Source organism: Mytilus californianus, unplaced genomic scaffold (assembly GCF_021869535.1).
Source record: "Mytilus californianus isolate M0D057914Y unplaced genomic scaffold, xbMytCali1.0.p SCAF_6, whole genome shotgun sequence".
Taxonomy (NCBI): Eukaryota; Metazoa; Mollusca; class Bivalvia; order Mytilida; family Mytilidae; genus Mytilus; species Mytilus californianus.
The window spans coordinates 76,813,247-76,835,754 of NW_026262712.1; the positions used below are offsets into that span (position 1 = coordinate 76,813,247).

Genomic DNA, 22,508 nt, shown 5'->3' on the forward strand with positions numbered 1-22,508 from the left:
GTAGGAGATACACACCAAACAGGATATGTAAATTATTATATAATAAGTATTGTGCAATAGCAAGAAATTTTCAATTGCACAGTATTGCACAATAGCAAGAAATCTTCAATTGCACAGTATTGCGCAATAGCAAGAAATCTTCAATTGCACAGTATTGCGCAATAGCAAGAAATATCCAAAAGCACAATATTGCGCAATAGCAAGAAATTGTCAATTGTACAGTATTGCGCAATAGCAAGAAATATTCAATTGCACAGTATTGTGCAAAAGAAGATACTTCGTATAAATTGCTTATTTCTTGATCAATTTCAATGGGGTTTTATTCTTGAATTCTTGGGGTTCTTTAATATGCTGAATCTAACCGTGTATTAAGTTTTTGGATTTTGGGCCCCGTTTTTAAATTGGTCCACATTGAGGTCCAAAGGGTCAAAAATTTAAATTTGTTTGATTTCATCAAAAATTGAATTATTGGGGTTCTTTGATATGCCGAATCTAACCGTGTATTTAGATTTTTAATTTTGGGTCCTGTTTTTTAAATTGGTCTACATTAAGGTCCAAAGGGTCCAAAATTAAACTTAGTTTGATTTTAACAAAAATTGAATTTTAGGGGTTCTTTGATATGCTGAATCTAAACATGTGTTTAGATTTTTGATTATGGGCCCAGTTTTCAAGTTGGTCCAAGTTGGGTCCAAAATTAAACTTTGTTTGATTTCAACAAAAATTGAATATATGGGGTTCTTTGATATGCTGAATCTAAACATGTATTTAGATTTTAGATTTTTGGCCCAGTTTTCAAGTTGGTCCAAATTGGGGTCCAAAATTAAACTTTGTTTGATTTCAACAAAAATTGAATATATGGGGTTCTTTGATATGCTGAATCTTACCATGTATTTAGATTTTTTATTTGTGGGCCCGCTATCAAATTGGTTCATATTGAGGTCAAAAGGGTCCAAAATTAAACTTTGTTTGATTTCATCAAAAATTGAATTATTGGGGTTCTTTGATATGCCAAATCTAACCGTGTATTTAGATTTTTAATTTTGGGTCCTGTTTTTTAAATTGGTCTACATTAAGGTCCAAAGGGTCCAAAATTAAACTTAGTTTGATTTTAACAAAAATTGAATTTTAGGGGTTCTTTGATATGCTGAATCTAAACATGTGTTTAGATTTTTGATTATGGGACCAGTTTTCAAGTTGGTCCAAGTTGGGTCCAAAATTAAACTTTGTTTGATTTCAACAAAAATTGAATATATGGGGTTCTTTGATATGCTGAATCTAAACATGTATTCAGATTTTAGATTTTTGGCCCAGTTTTCAAGTTGGTCCAAATTGGGGTCCAAAATTAAACTTTGTTTGATTTCATCAAAAATTGAATATATGGGGTTCTTTGATATGCTGAATCTTACCATCTATTTAGATTTTTTATTTGTGGGCCCGCTATCAAATTGGTTCATATTGAGGTCAAAAGGGTCCAAAATTAAACTTTGTTTGATTTCATCAAAAATTTAATTATTGGGGTTCTTTGATATGCCAAATCTAACCGTGTTTTTAGATTTTTAATTTTGGGTCCCGTTTTTTAAATTTGTCTACATTAAGGTCCAAAGGGTCCAAAATTAAACTTAGTTTGATTTTAACAAAAATTGAATTCTTCGGGTACTTTGATATGCTGAATCTAAACATGTGTTTAGATTTTTGATTATGGGACCAGTTTTCAAGTTTGTCCAAGTTGGGGTCCAAAATTAAACTTTGTTTGATTTCAACAAAAATTGAATATATGGGGTTCTTTGATATGCTGAATCTAACTATGTATTTTGATTTTGGACATTGGACCATAATAGGTAAATTAAAAAAATTGAAGTTCTTAGACCACATTCTTTCTGTGTCAGAAACCTATGCTGTGTCAAATATTTAATCACAATCCAAATTCAGAGCTGTATCAAGCTTGAATGTTGTGTCCATATTTGCCCCAACTGTTCAGGGTTCGACCTCTGCGGTCGTATCAAGCTGCGCCCAGCGAAGCATTTTATTGGCTTATATCTCCAAAACTAAAGCTTTTAGAGCAAATCTGACACGAGTAAATTTTATTCAATTAGTCAAGATCTATCAGCCCTGATATTTTCAGACAAATCGAACAACCCATTGTTGGGTTGCTGCCACTAAATTGGTAGTTTTGAGGAAATTTTGCAGTTTTTTGTTATTATCTTGAATATTATTATAGATAGATATAAACTGTAAACAGCAATAATGTTCAGCAAAGTAAGATCTACAGAAAAATTAAATGACCAAATTTGTCAATTGACCCCTTAAGGAGTAATTGCCCTTTAAATACAATTTTACGCAATGTGTTCATCAAGTTTGCTAACATTTAAAAATCTTCTCTTCTGAAACTATTGTGCCTAATACTTCTTAACTTTGAATGAATGTTCCTTTAGGAATCTAGTTTATGCATTGTATCCGAAATTTTGATCCATCAACAAACATGGCCGCCATGGCTAAAAATAGAACATAGGGGTGAAATGCAGTTTTTGGCTTATATCTCAGAAACTAAAGCATTTAGAGCAAATCTGACATGGGGTGAAAATGTTCCAAAGGTCAAGATCTATCAGCCCTGAAATTTTCAGACACACCGAACAACCCATCACTGTTGGGTTGCTGCCACTAAATTTGTTGTTTTAAGGAAATTTTGCAGTTTTTGGTTATTATCTTGAATATTATTGAAGATAAAGATAAACTGTAAACAGCAAAAATGTTCAGCAAAGTAAGATCTACAAAAAAGTTTTATATGACCAAAATGGTCAATTGACCCCTTTAGGAGTTATTGCCCTTTAAGGACAATTTTACACAAGTTGTTTTATGTTTTTTAACTTTAAAAATCTTCTCAAATGAATCTAGTATAAATTTTGTACTTCATTTCCTTGTACGTCAAGAAACATAGACACTATGGCTAAAATGGAACATATGGGTAAAAAGCAAAAATAATCATTGATGAAAGATTTAAGCAAAAATGATAACAGGTGAGCGATTCAGGCTCTTGAGAGCCTCTTGTTATTATCTTGTTTTTATTTTCCAGTTTTATATTTATAGGTATTTCAGTGTATAAATGTATATATGTGCATTTATAGATTAAGCATTGCTTTGACATGAACCATTTAAAGGTCCATTTAAAAAGTAGATACATTTCTTATCGAAGTCAAAATGATTAAGCCATGTAGTATTGTAAAGTAGAACAACATAAAGTCAAAATGATTAAGCCATGTTGTATTGTAAAGTGCAACAACATAAAGTCAAAATGATTAAGCCATGTTGTATTGTAAAGTGGAACAAGATAAAGTCAAAATGATTAAGCCATGTAGTATTGTAAAGTAGAACAACATAAAGTCAAAATGATTAAGCCATGTTGTATTGTAAAGTGGAACAACATAAAGTCAAAATGATTAAGCCATGTAGTATTGTAAAGTAGAACAACATAAAGTCAAAATGATTAAGCCATGTTGTATTGTAAAGTGCAACAACATAAAGTCAAAATGATTAAGCCATGTTGTATTGTAAAGTGGAACAAGATAAAGTCAAAATGATTAAGCCATGTAGTATTGTAAAGTGCAACAACATAAAGTCAAAATGATTAAGCCATGTTGTATTGTAAAGTGCAACAACATAAAGTCAAAATGATTAAGCCATGTAGTATTGTAAAGTGGAACACATAAAGTCAAAATGATTAAGCCTGTAAAGTGGAACAACATAAAGTCAAAATGATTAAGCCATGTTGTATTGTAAAGTGGAACAAGATAAAGTCAAAATGATTAAGCCATGTTGTATTGTAAAGTGGAACACATAAAGTCAAAATGATTAAGCCATGTTGTATTGTAAAGTGGAACAAGATAAAGTCAAAATGATTAAGCCATGTTGTATTGTAAAGTGGAACAACATAAAGTCAAAATGATTAAGCCATGTTGTATTGTAAAGTGGAACAACATAAAGCAAAGAATAAGTTTAGATCAAATGGACATACTGGTATAGACAAATTTCACATTCGTGCACATCTGTGTAACTTATTCATAAATAATAACTCTAAATTGGTCTAGACTCTATCTCAATAATGTATCTCTGTTAATTCATATAAACCAATTCAGTGTTAATGATGGGAATTCTTCATCTAATTCAAATCTTTCCCTACTTTTGTAATTTGATTTGAATTTGCTGAAGTTGTCACACTCTTACTGGATCGTTTTTTGTAAATATTTAATGAGGCAACTGGGCATACTTTGTACATTATAAGCTTTTTTATAATTTTAAAGTAAAGTTTAAAATTATAAATTTGGATTATTAAAGAACAAAAATATTATCTGTAGATAAACTGATCATAGATACCAGGCTTAAAATTTTGTACACCAGACATGCGTTTCATCTACAAAAGACTCATCAGTGACACTCGAATAAAAATAATTAAGGCCAAATAAAGTACGAAGATGAAGAGCATTCATTGAAGACCCAAAATTTTGAAAGGTTTTTCCAAATACAGCTAAGGTAATCTAATCATAGGGTAGAAAATCCTTAGTATTTGATAATATTCAAAGTGTTGTAAACAGTTAATTTATAAATTGACCATATCAATGATTATGTAGAGGAGATTTACACATAAAAGCCTAAAAAAAAAGATATTTAAACTGTATGGAAATGTCTGCCCAAAAAAAAAGGGAATATCTCATTTCTTTTTTTATAAAAGATGGGATATATGCCAGTAATATAACCAGAATTTGTGTTGTTCAGTAGATTGCACTACTTATACTCCAGTCACTTTATTAGTACTTTGTCTTGTTAGTGTACAGTTCTTGTAACATAGACAAAACCGAAAAAAATGCCTGATTTCTTTTATGTAACACAGAGCATAATTTGTTTTAAAAAATGAAGAAAACTAAATAAAATATGATGTGGTTGATTAATGAATACATGTTTCCATGATCATTAATAATATTCAAGAACTTAGTTTAGAGAACAATCTCATGGAAAATTACCTTGTATTTATTCTTGGAAAACTATTTGAAAGAAGAATTTATATTTGAAGTTTCTGAAAGGTGTTAGGGATATTCCAGGAAAATCTGTATGGGAGGGTTGGACACCATGATATTTTTTTCTGTGGGTAGTGGGTAGTTTTTTTACAGAGAGATATTGCTAATTTCAACAAAAGTTGTGGATGGTGGGTATAAGAAAAGTGTTGTCCAACATCCCCATACACTTTTTCTTTGAAAAGCCCTTACAAAATGAGCTGAACAGCTCCCACCTAATAGAAAAATCAAGATTCTAGCATAAATGAAATTCTATGATGTTATTTTATAACGTTGTTTCAACCATTTAATTAGTTCAGTGAATTGCACATATCTGTATGTTTTTTATTGGACGTGTCTGCATGTTCATTTACCTTTTGATTTTCTCCAAGATATTTGTTTAAGCCACTTTCCATTTGACAAAATTAATGATTTTTTTCATCTTTATACATATAATTGTTTAACCTGTTACAGATATATGGAATACTTGATAAGGTAGAAAAAACCTCTTTTATCTGAAACAAAAGTTCTCCTTGCACAACTGCAATTGCAAAATAGCTTCAAGCCCCTTTCTTGCAAACCCTTCCCAGAAAGATGCACGCTCTGTCCTGAAATGGATAAAAGTATTTTGTTTCTATCAAATAAAACATTATCTCTCTAAAGTATAACCCTCAATGAATAGTGCATTTTGTTGTTATTGGCCAATGCTGTTTATGACAGAATGTGCAGCTATTCACTAATCTTTACCAACCTTTTATTGAAGTCTTTCTCAACGTTTAAATTTTCTTCTGATTTGCACGCATGGAGAAATTATATAGTATTTATAATAATTAGACTTGAAATTTTAAAATTGATGCTAAAATTTGGTAAAAATAACCTATACTATACAGTGACATTATTTATCATTACTCAATAATTGATAACTTTTAGTTTTAATGACCATAGTGTTGAAATTGTTATTTTGTATTCTCTTTGCCAACAAAGTCACACTAAAGTTATGCAAATCATTTATTTTAGGGAAGAAGTATAATGTCACATGATTATGTATTCTGGTGTGGAGATTTTAACTACAGGATTGATCTTCCCAATGATGACGTCAAGAAGTTAATACAGGACGAGAACTGGTCAGCATTACGAGAATGTGATCAACTATTTCTTCAGAAAGATGAAGGAAAAGTAAGGATTTGGTTTATGTTTTTTGTGGAAAAACAAATTATGGAATGGAGAAAACAGATTTTAGGGCTTATTTGGCCTCATGAATTTGTGGAAATTTTTTATTTTAGGGGACAAGAGAAGAGAAGAGTTGTGTTTAATGGGCTACTTAAATTGAACAAATCTAAGCAGGAATACAAGTTTACCCTACATTCATATAACTCCACCGTAAACATAGATTTTACATGGAACCTTATGGGAGGGTTAGAATGGGTTACCCCACATGAAGAATGATGGTAAAATATTTGTTAGAATAACGTTAACCATAAACATTTTACTCCAGAATGACAATAAAATATTAAGGCTCATTTGACACTAACGGTAGCGAAAAACAGACGTCTGACGCTTGACAATAAAGGGCATTCCTACCCTCTTATGGGATTGCAATCTCTAAGAATTAAATAGGCTTGAATCAGTCGAAGGTGGTCTATTTCCAAAATTTTATCTGATAACATAGCCTGTAATTTCATAAGATACTGCTATTTTAAATGAATCAATGTAATTTATAGATTACATATTGGGATAGAAACTTGTGCAACCTGAGGTTTATAATTACTTTATAAACTCATTTTTCACCATTTTTAAGATGACATCATGTAATGGTAGGACCTATTTACTCACAAACAAGTGAAAGTCAGAAGAACTTTTATATAAAGTTTGTGAGTAAATTTGTCCAATTTACACATAAAACTCCAAAAAAAATGTGTTTCATCCTATAAAAATTAACCAGGTTAAAAAAATTCTTTTACTTTCTTTTTTTTCAACATCAGTTTATTGTAAAAAGTGTTTTAGTTTGTCCTGAGCGTATATAATTGAGAAATCATTAGAGATGAGCCACCAACATCAAATTCATCAAATACTGTAAATTCAGAAATTATTGCGTGCATTTATTATTGCGATTTTGTCATTTTGGACTAAAATGCGATTTTAATTTTTGCGATATTGAGAAAAATCCTGTTTAATTCATATAAAGAATTTCAAAATGCGAGTTTAAATTATTAACCCTGTCGCATTTTTCGCAATAATAAAAACATAGCAATAATTTCTGAATTTACAGTATCAAACTAATTAAGATACTACATAAATTGTCTCAACGTGGGACAGGTAAATTAATATATGATGGGGTTAAACTTTTTTAGGGAAATCTTTACCCCTGTCAAACTGTTGACCAACATAACATATAAAAAAGAACATACAATCAAAATGGTAACAATCAAAATAGTAACAGACAAAGCACTTATTCCTTTAATTAAAGTATATTAGATACACAAACACAAAATGATAGACAATGTCGTACTGTATTAAAAAATGCTCACAGTTCCTGAAAACAGGCTCAAAGGACTTAACCTGCTAATGAGAAATTATGCCCAAATACACTCTAATATCAGTTGTGTACTTCTTAAAAGATTTCTTACAAGAACTACTTAAACAGTTCAGTATGACATGATAGTGTTTTTAATGTCCAGAACAAACTATACAAAAGAAAACAAAAGAGAAGAGAAAAACAAAAGAAACATTGTATCCTTGCTTCATGTCTTAAATAGTAATTCTGAAAAGGGAGATAATTGTCACTACTGAATCTGTTACAGTTATTCGTATCAAAGATAAATTTTATCGTACTTCAACAGCATCATCAATTATTTTTATTGATTAAAATCAATCATAAATCCTTTATTTGAAATGTTTATCAATCTCACTGTTGATTTTCTTAAATCTTCAACAATTCCAAAGACCCATCTTATTACCTTATTTTAGGTATTCGAAGGATTCAATGAAGGCCAGTTGAACTTTGCTCCTACATACAAGTATGACCTGTTCTGTGATGATTATGACACTAGTGATAAATGTCGAACACCAGCTTGGACAGACAGAGTGCTCTGGAGACGAAATATTTGGTGGAAAAAAGGTCAAAACTGTAAGTTATCAACACTTTTTAAAATGAAGTGCTTACTGTAAACACTTAGAAAGATAAGAAAATTTTAACTGAAATTTATGGTTATTTGTGCTGACATAATAATATTCTGTTTGTGATAAAGAATACAAAAAAAGTCATTGAGGAAGTATCAATAATAAATTTGATGGACAATATTAGGTTAAAAAAGATAAATTTTATTTCTATATTTAAATGATGCTTGCTTGAAGAAAAGGGTACTTGTCTAAGTACAGGGTTTGCAAACCATGATATATAAAGAAATATAAAATATGACCAATCTTTTTTTTTTCAGTATTGGAAAAAGAAGATCCATATGAAAATGGTCATCTTGTTCTTTATAACAGATCAGAACTGAAGACATCAGATCATAGGTAAGCGCCATAAAAAAACTTCAAGTCATAGGTTAGTTTCTTTTTAGAACCTATCAAAAAGGAGAAAAAAACTCCATCTTATGTAGAATTATTATCAGTAAATATAGATTTTTTTCTAGACTTAGTTTTGAATTAACAGTTTCAGTGTTAGCTCATAACAAATTAATAGAAATTATATATATTATGAAATATTAAAATCATGGATTTAATTAACCTCAAAATTCATGAAATTTGTCAAACCAGGAAGAGTCAGTTTTCTTCTTAGAAAGAATTGAATTTTTTTAAAGAAAATATTAATTTCCATATGGGTATGATTCAAGGGAGATTTCATACACTTCTGAAAAATCAATGTGTGAAAGCATTTGAGATTTTTTATTAATTTTATCCCAGCTCCCAGATTCCACATTTATTCAAGTTTTATTTGAAAATTAAAAATGAAATTAGAAAATTATTAAAAGTAATACAGTTTGAGAACTGTTTTTCTCCTTGAATTTTTAAAAGTTCACCAATTTTTTTTGAAAATATATTATGTGAATCTTCAACAACCAACAGAAATTAGAGATAGATATATGCGATTCTTATGTTAGAATAAAATTATAATGCCAGTTTAAATTATGTGCTCCTCAATTTATTGTTCGTAAAAATATAAGATTTATTTCTAAGTACTTCTCTGATGATCCACCAAACTTTGCAAAAACAGAGTGGTAACTCTTTCTGATGTCATCATACTAAACCCACCCCCTAAAAAAAAAAAAAATAAAAATAAAAAAAAAGACTTAAACATCAGAATTAAAGTTCAACTGATAAAGTTTTAAAAAAATTCAAGCTTGTGTATTGAATTGAAAAAATAAAAACAACTGTTGGTGTAATTTTCTAGGGAATAATTATAGATATAGTGTGTTTGACGTGGAATAATTTTATAATATAGTTGTTATTTTTTTTTATAGACCTGTCGTTGCTGTAATAGACATTGATATACAAGAAGTGATTGACAATAAGAAACAGGACGTTCTTGATGAAGTTATCGGTCAACAAGGACCATCAGATTGCACTGCAGTTGTTTCACTCACAGAAGGAGAGTTTGATGATGATACTGTAGACAGTATTGTAGGAACTTTAACTGATGTAGGGGAGATAAGTCTGGTCAGGTAATACAGAAGCTGAGGGGTTTGGTAATGCATCTGAGCTTTTACAGGAACCTTTTTTTTTTACATTAAAAAATGTTCAGTGTTGTTTTTCTTGTTTCATCTATTAAAAGTATTTACAAATTTTGAGTGATTCCAGTAATGCTTTATTGGCTTCCAGAAACATTGTTATTGTGATGATGAAGCAGCTAGTAAAATTGGCATCAACTGAAATTTTCTACCCACAGTTTAATGAAGCCTGCAATCTACAAAGTTTTACTATATTGATATGTTACTTCTTTTGTTATACTGCACTGACTATAGAAGTGATATTTTATTGAAATCTCCTCGTTGTCCATTCATTTCCAACAAAAAATTTTCCTCACACTTTCCTCAGGTGCTACTTAGGAGCCTTGGTGGCCAAGTGGTCTAATAAGTCAAACTACTGTTATCACTAGCCTGTCAAACATTGAGGTTGTGAGTTCGAATCCTGTATGTGGCAGGTGCGTTCCATTTCAATCTTAATTGATGATGATTGTTAGTTTTCCTACCGAAGGTCGTGGTTCTCCTCGGGCACTCAATGTAGTTATAATATTGAGTAGGGCCTATATTTGTATAGCATCAACATGTTGTTAACTTTAGTATGGTTGAAAGTTTACCCATACAAAAAAACTAATTCATAACTTTCTGAAAAGAAATTTATTTTCAATTTTAATAGTTTTATAAGTTGATGGTTGAACTGATTTATATTGTGAGAAACATATTAATTGTTTGACACACTCATGTTTTTTATGTAGGTTTGTTGATGAAGATATGTGGTTGATATTTACGAATGGAAAACATGCTATAGATGCTTTACAGTACAACAATACAGAGGTATGGTTTTCTTACTATAAATCTCATATATTTAATTTTATTTAATAATCTATACTTGAAAAAAGTAAGAACTTATGTAAATATGTGGTATATTGATATTATAGCCAAATGTCTGTAGTTGTGTATGTAATTTTCAATGCTTTATTGGGTAAATATAATGTAAAATACTTAAAATTAAAATTACAGTTAGTTACAAACAAAATCATAATTTTCAGTATCCCAATTAAAAGATCAGATAAAAAATTAAGGAAGTCTGAGCAGACTGATATTTTAAAATGGAAATGACTTAGAAAGAATAACAAAATCTGGTTCTGTGATCAATTTTTCTGGCAACAAATCTGATTATTTTATGCGGTATTTACAAGATCTATTATCAAACAAACTAAACTAAAATTATTTTCTGTCAATGGACATATTTATGATATTTAAATGGTTTACATAAAATAAACAAAAATTATAATAAGGTTTGCTATTCCTTACTGTTTTGCAATTATACCTCTAGAACAGAGTTGATTTAAGTATTAAACAAATCTGGCACAGTTTTTTTGGTAAGGCCTGTGTTTCTGCAAACCTGATGGACCCTAATGTTTAATGTGGCTACCTGAAAGACTTTTTTGTCATTGTTGAAAAGGCACTATTAAGGCAAGACTTTCCCCAGTTGAAACCATTTAAAAACTTTTTGAAAATAACATTATCTGCTTGCCTACTTTTTAGCTCACCTGGCCCGAAGGGCCAAGTGAACTTTTCTCATCACTTGGCGTCCGGCGTCGTTTGTCGTCGTTAACTTTTTACATTTTGAACTTCTTCTAGAGAACCACTGAATGGAATGAAACCAAACATGGCATGAATGTTCCTTTTGAGGTGCTGACCAAGTGTTGTTACTTTGTAGCCGATCCAAGATGGCCGCCAGCGGGGGACTTAGTTTAACATAGGACCCTATGGGAAATGCATACAAATGACTTGTTTTAGAGAACCACTGAATGGAATGAAACCAAACATGGCATGAATGTTCCTTATGAGGTGCTGACCATGTGTTGTTACTTTGTAGCCGATCCATCATCCAAGATGGCCGCCAGCGGGGGACTTAGTTTCACATAGGACCCTACAGGAAATACATAAAAATGTCTTCTTTTAGAGAACCAATAATTGGAATGGAACCAAACATAGCATGCATGTTCCTTATGAGATGCTGACCAAGTGTTGTTACTTTGCAGTTGGTCCATCATCCAAGATGGCCGCCAGCAGGGGACTTGGTTTAACATAGGACCCTATGGGAAATACATACAAATGTCTTCTTTTAGAGAACCACTGAATGGAATGAAACAAAACATGGCATGAATGTTCCTTATAAGGTGCTGACCAAGTGTTGTATCTTTGCAGTCGGTCCATCATCCAAGATAGCCGCCAGTGGGGGACTTAGTTTAACATAGGACCCTATGAGAAATACATACAAATGTCTTCTCTTAGAGAACCAGTGAATGGAATGGAACCAAACATGGCATGAATGTTCCTTATGAGATGCTGACCAAGTGTTGTTACTTTGCAGTCGGTCCATCATCCAAGATGGCCGCCAGCGGGGGACTTAGTTTAACATAGGACCCTATGGGAAATACATACCAATGTCTTCTGTTAGAGAACCAATAATTGGAATAGAACCAAACATGGCATGAAGGTGCCTTATGAGGTGCTGACCAAGTGTTGTTACTTTGCAGTCGGTCCATCATCCAAGATGGCCGACAGCGGGGGACTTAGTTTAACATAGGACCCTATGGGAAATACATACAAATGTCTTCTTTTAGAAAACCACTGAATGGAATGGAACCAAACATGGCATGAATGTTCCTTATGAGGTGCTGACCAAGTGTTGTTACTTTGCAGCTGATCCATCATCCAAGATGGCCGCTAGGGGGGGGAGGCTTAGTTTAACATAGGACCCTATGGGAAATACATACAAATGTCTTCTTTTAGAGTACCACTGAATGGAATGAAACCAAACATGGCATGAATGTTCCTTATGAGGTGCTGACCAAGTGTTGCTACTTTGTTGCCGATTTACTGTTCAAGATGGCCACCAGGATATTTTATTTAATAATGGGACCAATATTAAACCAAATTTGGCCTAAATCTTTATTTGGGTATCTGTTATGATTTTTATCTATCTTTATATGATTTTTAAAACCAAAGTAGAGTCAGGTGAGCAACACAGGCTCTTGAGAGACTCTAGTTTATTAGCATATTAGTAGAAACACGGGTATTATTTTTTATGGACCTAATTTCAAAATGTAGGCTATTTTATAAGTGCAGTTATCAATTTCCTTGCAAAAATTGGTAACCTTAATCTACATTAGACACTTCTTGTATAATTATGAATGCTCACATTAATTAATTAGAATAAGAATTAAATCATGTTGACCAACATTTTGTGCAGGAGTGACCTTTGTAAATTTTTTATTGGGGTTTCCATCTGCACTGATATAAACAATAAACATTTCCATGATTTAACTTATTGAAAATATTAAAAATCATTTAAAATAGAAATGGCTAACAAGATTATCTGTTACCTGTACTGCTCAATTTCATTTTTACTTTTCTTCATAGCATTGATAATTTGAAACTTTTAACAATTTCTATGGGATAAAGCCTTTATAGAAAGGTTTATTCAATAAAAGAGAAACTGAATTACAGATGAATGGCAGAAAAGTCCAAGTAAAGTTAAAGACTGTAGACTGGAAACAGAAGATAGATAAAGAGATGAAATTGTGTACAATGAACACTGGGGCCCTGTTTAACAACATCAGCAACAGCTTACTTGGAGAAGATTTCACAGGATTGTATGACTTTGATTCTGATGGTATGCCTCAGTTGTTGTAGATGTGTGATTCTCAGATTAATTTAGATCTTTAGTGATCAGGTTTGATGTAGTCTTAAACTTAATCTTATTTTCATGAATTAGTGTTAAGTTTTTGTGATACCATCAGTACGACCTTGATCTCAAGGACTTTCAAAATAAAATTTAGTTATAAATAGTAAAGCTGGCAAAACATTTTAGGATGTCCACTCTTATTTTTATTCCCTTTTCTATCATAATTATAACTTTGTTTAATATTTGTAGAAGATGAAGATGACCAGACAGACAGATTAACAGTATCAGAAAATAACACGCCAATACATTCAGGTATACATACGTCTTTTTATTGCATCTGTTTAATTAAGTACATTGTGACACAAATTGATCTGGCATATGGAAACATAAGTGAATGATATTTGAACAAGAATATGTTTCCATAAGACACCATTCCCCTCTGCACTATCATTTTCCTTGTTCAGTTAACTGTGAAACTGTAATTTGGCATATAATTTTATAGTTCAATACTTCATGGTAAACTTCCTTAACATAAAACTTGGAATTTCTGGTTCCACACTATCACATTTCTAGGTTTAGTGAACTGTCAGTTGGTTTAAAAAATGTAATTTTGCATATTATACTGTAAATTCAGAAATTATTATTGCGATTTTTGAAGAATTAACAAAAATGCGAGTTTAATTATTGCGATTTTAGGAAAAGCTTCATACAGATATATGTAATTAATATCAGAATGCGAGTTCTTATTATTTCGATATTCAAGTAGTCGCATTATTCTCATTAATAAAAACCTCGCAATAATTTCTGAATTTGCAGTAATTTTAAAAGTTCACATCATAATGAACATGTGTACTTAGTTTCAAGTTGATATGAGTGGAACTTCATGGTAAACTACCTTTACCAAATACTTAAACCTGATACTGGGTGGACGAATGAATAGATAAGAAACCAACAAGAAAACACATTTCCCCACTACTATTGGAGACAGGGCAGACAAAGAAATTTTATTATTCCTAGTTAAGTTGCTTAAACAGGACTGCCAAAGCAATATAAATTCGATCTCAAGAAATTATTAATTGTTGTAGGAAAATCCAAAAATTGACTTTATACTAGTTTTCTTGGGTTTTCAATTTAGTTTAATGACGACATGAAGGAATAAATAAATATGTATTTCAGGAAGAAACAGTCCAGCTCTCTCAGATGATGGTATACTGGATGGGGCTCCTCCCCCACCAAGCAGACCTGCACCTCCTGCTAGACCAAATGTAAACCCTGTCGCATCAGAGGATACTGGGCCAAAAGAGGTAAATATCATATCTGTTTAGAATCAAATATTCATGGGTAATTTTCCGATTAGAAGTGTCAGTTGTCAATTTTAAATGTATTGTTGTGTTAATATCCATGAAATATTTGATAATCACTTCAGCAATTTTTGTGATTTTACTTTTTTCTAGTATTACTCTTTTCACTTTCAAAGCATTATGATAAATGTATGACATCACATATGCTCTAAAAACAGATTGAGATGTGGATGAAATTATCATTGCCATAATTTTTCATGCAATTATTTGAATTATTGATACCTCCAAGAATAAGCTTGTATCATTCTGAGATATTATTTGATGCTTTAGTAAAATTATATTGTTTTAAATAGATCATAAATTTATCTTTTTAGGTTCAAGTCAAACAACCTCCACAGAGACCAGCTCCTCCTGTGAAGCCCCCTCCTCCACAAAGACCAACTGGGGGTCCTATTAAACCAATACAACAAAGCACAGGTATACTGTTCCACTTCAACAGTTTGTGACTTTTTATGCAAATATTATATAAGTCAAATTTAATTCTTTCAGTCGGTTAAGTATATAAAAATTTGAATTGTACAAAAATATGAAAACAGGGTTGTCTTGATGAAAGTTTCAGTCTGGTTCCTAGTTTGTCATCCAAATTATAATAAAGTCCTGTTTGTTTATATAATATAAGATATACATTATTTAATCTGTTTTCTATTTAATTAAGGAGAAAAGTTTTTTAATGAGGCCCCTCATGGGGATGTCCAAGTAATCACATAATCATAAATTTTTTGCCAATATAATCACATAATCATTAATTATTTTTTAAACAAGATAATCAAATAATCAAAAATACAGTCCTAGATTATCAAATAATCATGAAATATTTGGTCTGGTAATCAAATAATCACTATGAAAACGGCCAAGTAATCACATAATCAAAAACCCCATGAGGAGGCTCTTTAATCAACAGAAAATTCCTAGATAAAATAAATATTAAAATGTAACTGAGCTAATATATATACATAGAATGTGTATCTTCTGAAGGGTAAAACTGCATATTCCATCTAAAGTAAAAAGAAATAATATGGCATCAAAGGAAATAAAGTTCTTAAAAATTACAAATGACTTTTTTATTCTTGCAGTTGCACCTTTGAAGAAGATGCCACCAGTCAGAAAGCCATTGGGATCACAATCAATTAAAAACATCAAATCAAAAAAACAAGCAAAGGCAAGAAAATATTATCTTCATATATTTTGAAAAAGATATGGTCATGTCTTGTTTTGGTAAAACTAAGCTGTTTATTACTCACAATATCATTTATTCAAGCTATACAAACTGAAAAGAAACATTTCAGAATAAAAAAAAATAGGCCTGTTGCCTATCAAAGGCTTTTATTTTTACTGTTTAAGGCAGATACTACACGAATCAGCAATTACTTATTGTATCACCTAGCTGGGGCAACACATAGGAATCATTGTATCATCTTGTATTGTTGTCTGCATCACCCAAGTCACATTTCGTTAATCCCCAATAAATGGCTTTCAGAATCAACCAGACTTACACAGATTCTTTTATAGGACATGAAGTTATACACCTGCTATTTTAAGTTTTGATCTGAGTAATTTCTATGGTTTCTCCAAACAAAACATTGACTCATCCATTTCTGCTTGTATTATTTAGATAAGGCAAGTCAATGCAGTAAAATAAAAAGTGACAGACATGTTACTTCCGGTGTCAGTAATATATAATAATGTAATTAGGTCAGTTAAAGGGGAACCACTAGTGGTAGATCAGTGATATTTGGTATTCAGATGTATTAGCATTGGAACATCTCATTTCCATGGAGACCATTTTGCCTAACCCCTCAGTCATAGTCTGACTTGTAAACTTTTGGCTAGTTAACATGTTAAAGTTTGTGATTTATTCAGTTAAAGATGATCCACTAATAGTAAGTCAATGATGTTTGGTATGCAAATGTATTGGCATTTGCAAGTCTCATTTCCATGAAGATAATGTGTCCCCACTCCATCATCATGGTTCATTGACTTTGAAACTTTTGCTTACTCTGCATTTTTAGTTATTATTTAATATTTGTTTTTATTTCCATTTTAATTTCAACATTTGAATTATACAATCAAAATAACGCAAAGGCAAGACATATCTCTGTATCAACAGTTTATTTATTTTATTTTGCTTATTTTTTAGCAAAGATAAAGATAACAATAAACAACAGTATGTCTTCATCTAATCATGCAAGTTAATTTGTCCCTTTTAATTTTTCTATGGTTTTATGGAGATAAGGTTAGTAGTATCAGTCAGAGGATAAATTATGTAAAAGAAGTTTTTTTTTTAAATCTTTATAGATCTCATCAATTGGACTGCCTACAAATGTTTTACATCATGGACATGCAGCAAGCATGCAGGAAGCTCAGAATGTTATTGAGAAATTGATTAGAGGTGAAAGTGTAGATGCTTCCTTACCCCAACCATTACTGCCAAATAATGGTAGGTATTATTCAGGAAATTGAATTGAATCTGGAGGCTATTATCACCACTTAGCCTGTGAATCCTAGGTTTCTAAGCACTACTGAAAAGGAAATAATATCAAATATCTACAGTGCCTCCTTAGCTTTGGGCTCATTATGTCAGATTGTATACGTTATGATTCCAGCTTTATCTTTACTCTCTATCATCAGACAGTTGTAAAATTTGATTGGTCAATATTGTATCATAGATATTGATAAAAACCTGAGAATCGCAATTATTAAATCTCACCCAAATCATTCTTGGTATGCTTTAATAGAAAGTTGCTAATCTCAGATTCTTATTAAGGCTCCACCAACAAGTCAGCAGTACCCTCTAGTAATCTGTCTCTCTTTCTGCACTGCCATGTCCTTCCATAAGTCAAAATCAACTCAACTTATTTTTATAATTTTAATGCTAGTGTTTATAAGAGATGTGTAAAAAAAAACCTAAATGGGACCCAAGAAAGGCACTTTGAAATCTCCACTATGGGAGGTTGTCAAGTACAATGAAATTAGTGCCTTCTATGACAGAACAGCCCTAACTATAAAAGGATGTTAATTGAAATGTGATTTATACAGGTAGTATGCAATTTTCTTTATTATTGGCCAATAAGGTCCCAAAATTGAACATTCTTTTGCTGCAAACTCTTCAAGATGTGAAATATCTGAACTTATTTTTAGAAATTCCAATAATATTTTTGAGTCCATAAGAAACACCAGTCAACATGAAAAAAAATAAAGTTTAATTTTCATGTGATGTCCTTCTGCCTTAAATATTCAATTAATTTTTTGGGATATATTTTTGATACATCAGCTTGTTAAATCAAACGGGATATCTAGACCGACTATTACATATTATAGATTATTCCATTTATTCACGAACAGAACTATGAAATATATTCTTCAATTAAGTTTTCAAATTGTATGAAATTTTAATATTTATACAAATCTGTTTTAGATGAACTGCTTACTCCTTCTCAGATGCCTCAGAGTAGAACTGCAGAAACTTTGTCATCAGTTGCAGAATCAGCTAATGAAGGAGTTAATGTTCCTAAACCCATACCAAGAGCAAGAAGTACAGGGAATATTTCAGGGACTGTCAATCCTGTTCCTGCACCTCGATCACGTGATAGTCCTACTGAAGATAGAAAACCTATCCCCAGATTAAGAGATAGTCCGACTGATGATTCAAATATACCTGCATCTCGACCAAGACCTGCACCAAGAAGAGAAGTACAAAGTGCTTTTGTACCATCCCATGTTACAAACTTAAATGACATTCATTCAGGTCAAGTCATGTCAGTTTTGAACCAGAAAGAACAGGATATATCTAGTCAACCAAATTCTAATATTTTAGATGCACCAATATCACCTTTATCTAAACCAAAGGCTGATCCATTTGATACAAGCAATATAAATGCAAAGTTTATAAACCCTGTATTCAATATACCAGCGTCAAACTATGTAGATAATTCTAGTCAGCCAAATGGAAATGTTGAAATGAGGTATTCAAGTTTTCCAGAACCAAATTTTAGTCCTCCAAGTATTCCCCCTCCTGCACCTGAATCTCCACCCCCATCACCACCAGTAACACATAAATCTTCAGAGGACCTTAATGAATCACCTAGGCTTAATGATCAAAATCCACCTTCTCATCCACCACCAAACTTGCCCCCTCCACCTCCCCCACGTCCTGTAGATGGACCTCCAACAAACCTTCCTCCTGTTCCCTCTAGACCTGCTGTCCCATCTCGACCACCATCTAGTATTCCAAATAATCTTCCTCCTGTCCCAAGTAGAAATTTACCTCCAGTACCACCTAGGAATTGAATTAATATAAAACTGTATAATGCAGTATATCTGGTATTTTTCCTGTAAATATAGCTGTAGTTGTTCTGCGTGACATAATCAAAAACTGCAAGATGAATATTTTCACAGATGCTTAAAAATACATCTATTGCACTATGTGTATTTAGAAAGTAGTTGTTTTGTGATTTTGTTTGATATAGAATCAACTACACAGCATTTCAACAAAATCTGTTACTTTATCGGGTTTATAAACATTATCTATCTTTGCATGGCAACTATAATGTGTTTTGACAAGAATAATACCAACCGTACCGTATGTTAAAAAGCAATAAATCTAAGTATTATACATATGATTTCATAAGGAAAGGTTGTATCTCCTTTTATTATTATTTATCAATTGTATGCAAATTTACATGGTTTATGTGGGAATTGTTATTACATTTTATCGTATATTCAATTGAATCAGATTGAATTTATTTTTGCACATGACCATAAATTTTAAGATTTACAAAAGGTCAGTAAGATATGTTAATTATTTGTTCTTTTATTGTGATTCCTGTACTTTTAGTGCCAAAGAAGTGTTTTCAGTTATTTTTACTTCAACAACGACATGTTCATTTTCAGGATTAATTTTTCTAGAAATTTCAAAAATTAAAAATAATAAATAATGTTTCTTCGATCGACGTACCAGGTCTAAGCGGGAACAGTTTTTTTCAGTTCATCCAAAAACCATCTGATGTTCATTGCTCAATTTAACATCTTAGGCCTAGAATGTGTTCATCAAGTCGCTTGACGATTAGTGAAAGCATTTATAAAGTCATTTCCAAGGCTTCTGATGGATGTTTGTCTCGTTGGTATTTATACTACATCTCCTTATTTTGTATTGAACAACAAATTACAGAATTACAATTTATATTCCATAAAAAAAATCGTTATGGAATATGATACAGTATGTGGTAAATAAAAACAAATGTACTTTAAAGGATAATTATTTAGAAATGAGTTATTTTAACTGCCAGATTTCTTTGAAACATCTAACAAAAAAAATCATACAATATATTGATTGAATGAAGATTTTTTTTTATAAAAACCATTCTTATTTTTTTTATTCCCAAAAAATGAGAAATTAAATTATCAATTATTGCACATATATATCTAATAACAAGTATTGGATCATTTTCAAACATGCAAGTTCTATTTGGTTTTTTAAAATGCAATTATTTTTTTTATTAACACCCACTTTTGAAATTGCATATTCCACTCATCCTTGCGTTACCAAAGTAGTTTTCTCATGAAATATCTACTCTTTAATTAATACATTACATTAGACGTGAACAAAATTGACCAATAGTTTGTGATTCGCCTTTTATACTCAATCCATGTACTGCACTATTTATACTCAATTTCTTTTACCAAACTTAGAATTTGATGCTATTTACACTTATGTGTTTGTAAGTTTAAAAGTAAAGATGTACATGTATAATGATTTTTTTTATCACCAGTTCTACACATGTTTAAGTGATAGGTGTAATACCACCAAATCATAGTACGTCACATTATAAACATATATCTTGGGTGTTTCAAAGCACCATTATTTTTTTTATTTGTTGTTTTTATAGAATATTTTGGAAACTTGATGTTACATGGTTAATAAAGCTTGTACACAGGAAAAAAAGGGGTGAAAATTTGATTGGTTAACTTCCAGTGATGGTTATTTTCTTATATGCAATGAAATATTATGTGAAATTTTGTCTATAGTACTGGACAGGATAAAACTTTACTCATGCCAAGTATTTCTTTATTTGAAACAAAGATAAATTCTGCACAATATTTTGAAAAGTGCAAATTTAACAAAGACTAATAGGGGAAAAACAATGGTGGTATTACACCTTATACTCATTTTTGTTTCCTATTAGTCAATAAACATTAATACAAGAAAGCAAAGATATGTATTATGATAAAACTATCTGGATTAAAATATTTTTTTTGTAAGGATTGGGTTCAATGAATTTTGTGTGTTTCATTTTGTAGGATTTGTTTTACTTTGCACTAACTATCAGTTTTTCTTATGGCTTTAAAAAACTGTGTTAATGTTATTTCTATAGTACTGCCAGAGTCATATAATACAATGTATTACATCAATTTAGGTTGGAGGTAGAATCAATACTTTGTCTTTAGAAATGTTAAGAAGAATTGCAAAAGGCAATTCAGTTGATATGAAAATTATAACACACAAAGCCCAGCCAATGCATTAAAATTTGAATATCTGCTTGAATTTCAATACGTCAAAGTTGCAAATAATCACTTTCTGGCTTTCATATTCTATCAGTCATTCAATTTTTAGAATTAAATAGAAAATTACTGTCAGCAAGTATTCCAAAACAATGCATTTATTTATTATATTAACAGCAACTGTACAATAAAATGTTTCAAATATTTGTCCAGTTAACTGTTCAATATTATGAGTTGAGATTTGACACAAAATTGCATAAAAAAATATTGAATTCATTGTACATTTTAGTTTAGAAGTATGTTTGTATACATACAGGTAAATTTAATTTATTGTTAATATTGCTATAAGCGTGCATAATGATAATTCTGTGCAATAAAATTATATTTACATTGTATATTTGATAAATAGTACATGTATATTTAGGGGGAATATTAGACATTTATGCATGAGAAAATAAATATTTCTTTGGTAGTTTGCCCCAGAGAAAGCATTAACGTTCACAGGCTCTCAAAGATTATCAGATACTTGATTTAGTTTTTATTTTTAAATATACAATATGAGATTTGATTTTTTAGAGAAGAAAAAAAAAAGACAACCATGACTACATATAAAGCAAAATGGCTTTAAATACCATGAAAAAGATACAAAACATTGTGTTACTATTTGCTTAGTTTCTTCTGTTTGTTATGGTATACATTCCAAGTTAGATCACGCTAGGTCATTGTTGCTGTATTGCTGTTGTTACATATTTGATATACATTTTAAGAATAAACTGTGATATGTGTTATTGTTTTCTTTGTGTTTTTTTGTTAATATTATTCTGTGTCTGATTCTCTTCAAGTTAAGTCAACAGTTTTTATGGTCCTCAGAAGCCAGTCTGAAATTATCTACAGTAAAAACATACATTTATGCTGCTCTATGCTTTAGAGTATTTGGTGTAATTGTTCAATTTTTCTTGTGACAATTTACTGCAAAAGTTCAATCCAGCTATGTTTTATCAGATTTTAGCATCAGGTAATTCTAATTGTTATCCTTTGTGATCAAGAACCCCTTAAGAATGTCTTCACATAGATGAAAAAAAGAGTGCACATGCTGAATTGTCTTGCCTACTTTACTTATCATCAGATTTTATGTTGAAAGTGTTACATTATCAATTATCAATGTAAATGAGGTCAAGGTCAGATGAACCCTGCCAGACAGACACGAACACCTTACAATATTGCTATA

At 31.0% G+C, this 22,508-nt stretch overlaps 1 protein-coding gene across 1 annotated transcript in view; it reads left to right on the top strand.

Moving 5' to 3' along the window:
• LOC127704867 (synaptojanin-1-like) overlaps nt 1–22,068 on the top strand; it is a 46,064-nt gene extending 23,996 nt beyond the window's left edge. The window contains exons 15-26 of the mRNA XM_052209096.1: nt 6,060–6,218; nt 8,010–8,169; nt 8,480–8,558; nt 9,506–9,706; nt 10,480–10,558; nt 13,244–13,409; nt 13,671–13,733; nt 14,598–14,725; nt 15,097–15,199; nt 15,856–15,941; nt 17,078–17,219; nt 18,198–22,068. Coding sequence (XP_052065056.1) covers nt 6,060–6,218; nt 8,010–8,169; nt 8,480–8,558; nt 9,506–9,706; nt 10,480–10,558; nt 13,244–13,409; nt 13,671–13,733; nt 14,598–14,725; nt 15,097–15,199; nt 15,856–15,941; nt 17,078–17,219; nt 18,198–19,069 — 2,238 coding nt within the window. The 3' untranslated portion in view covers nt 19,070–22,068. The remainder of the gene's footprint in view (nt 1–6,059; nt 6,219–8,009; nt 8,170–8,479; nt 8,559–9,505; nt 9,707–10,479; nt 10,559–13,243; nt 13,410–13,670; nt 13,734–14,597; nt 14,726–15,096; nt 15,200–15,855; nt 15,942–17,077; nt 17,220–18,197) is intronic.
• The last annotated feature ends 440 nt before the right edge of the window (nt 22,069–22,508 follow it).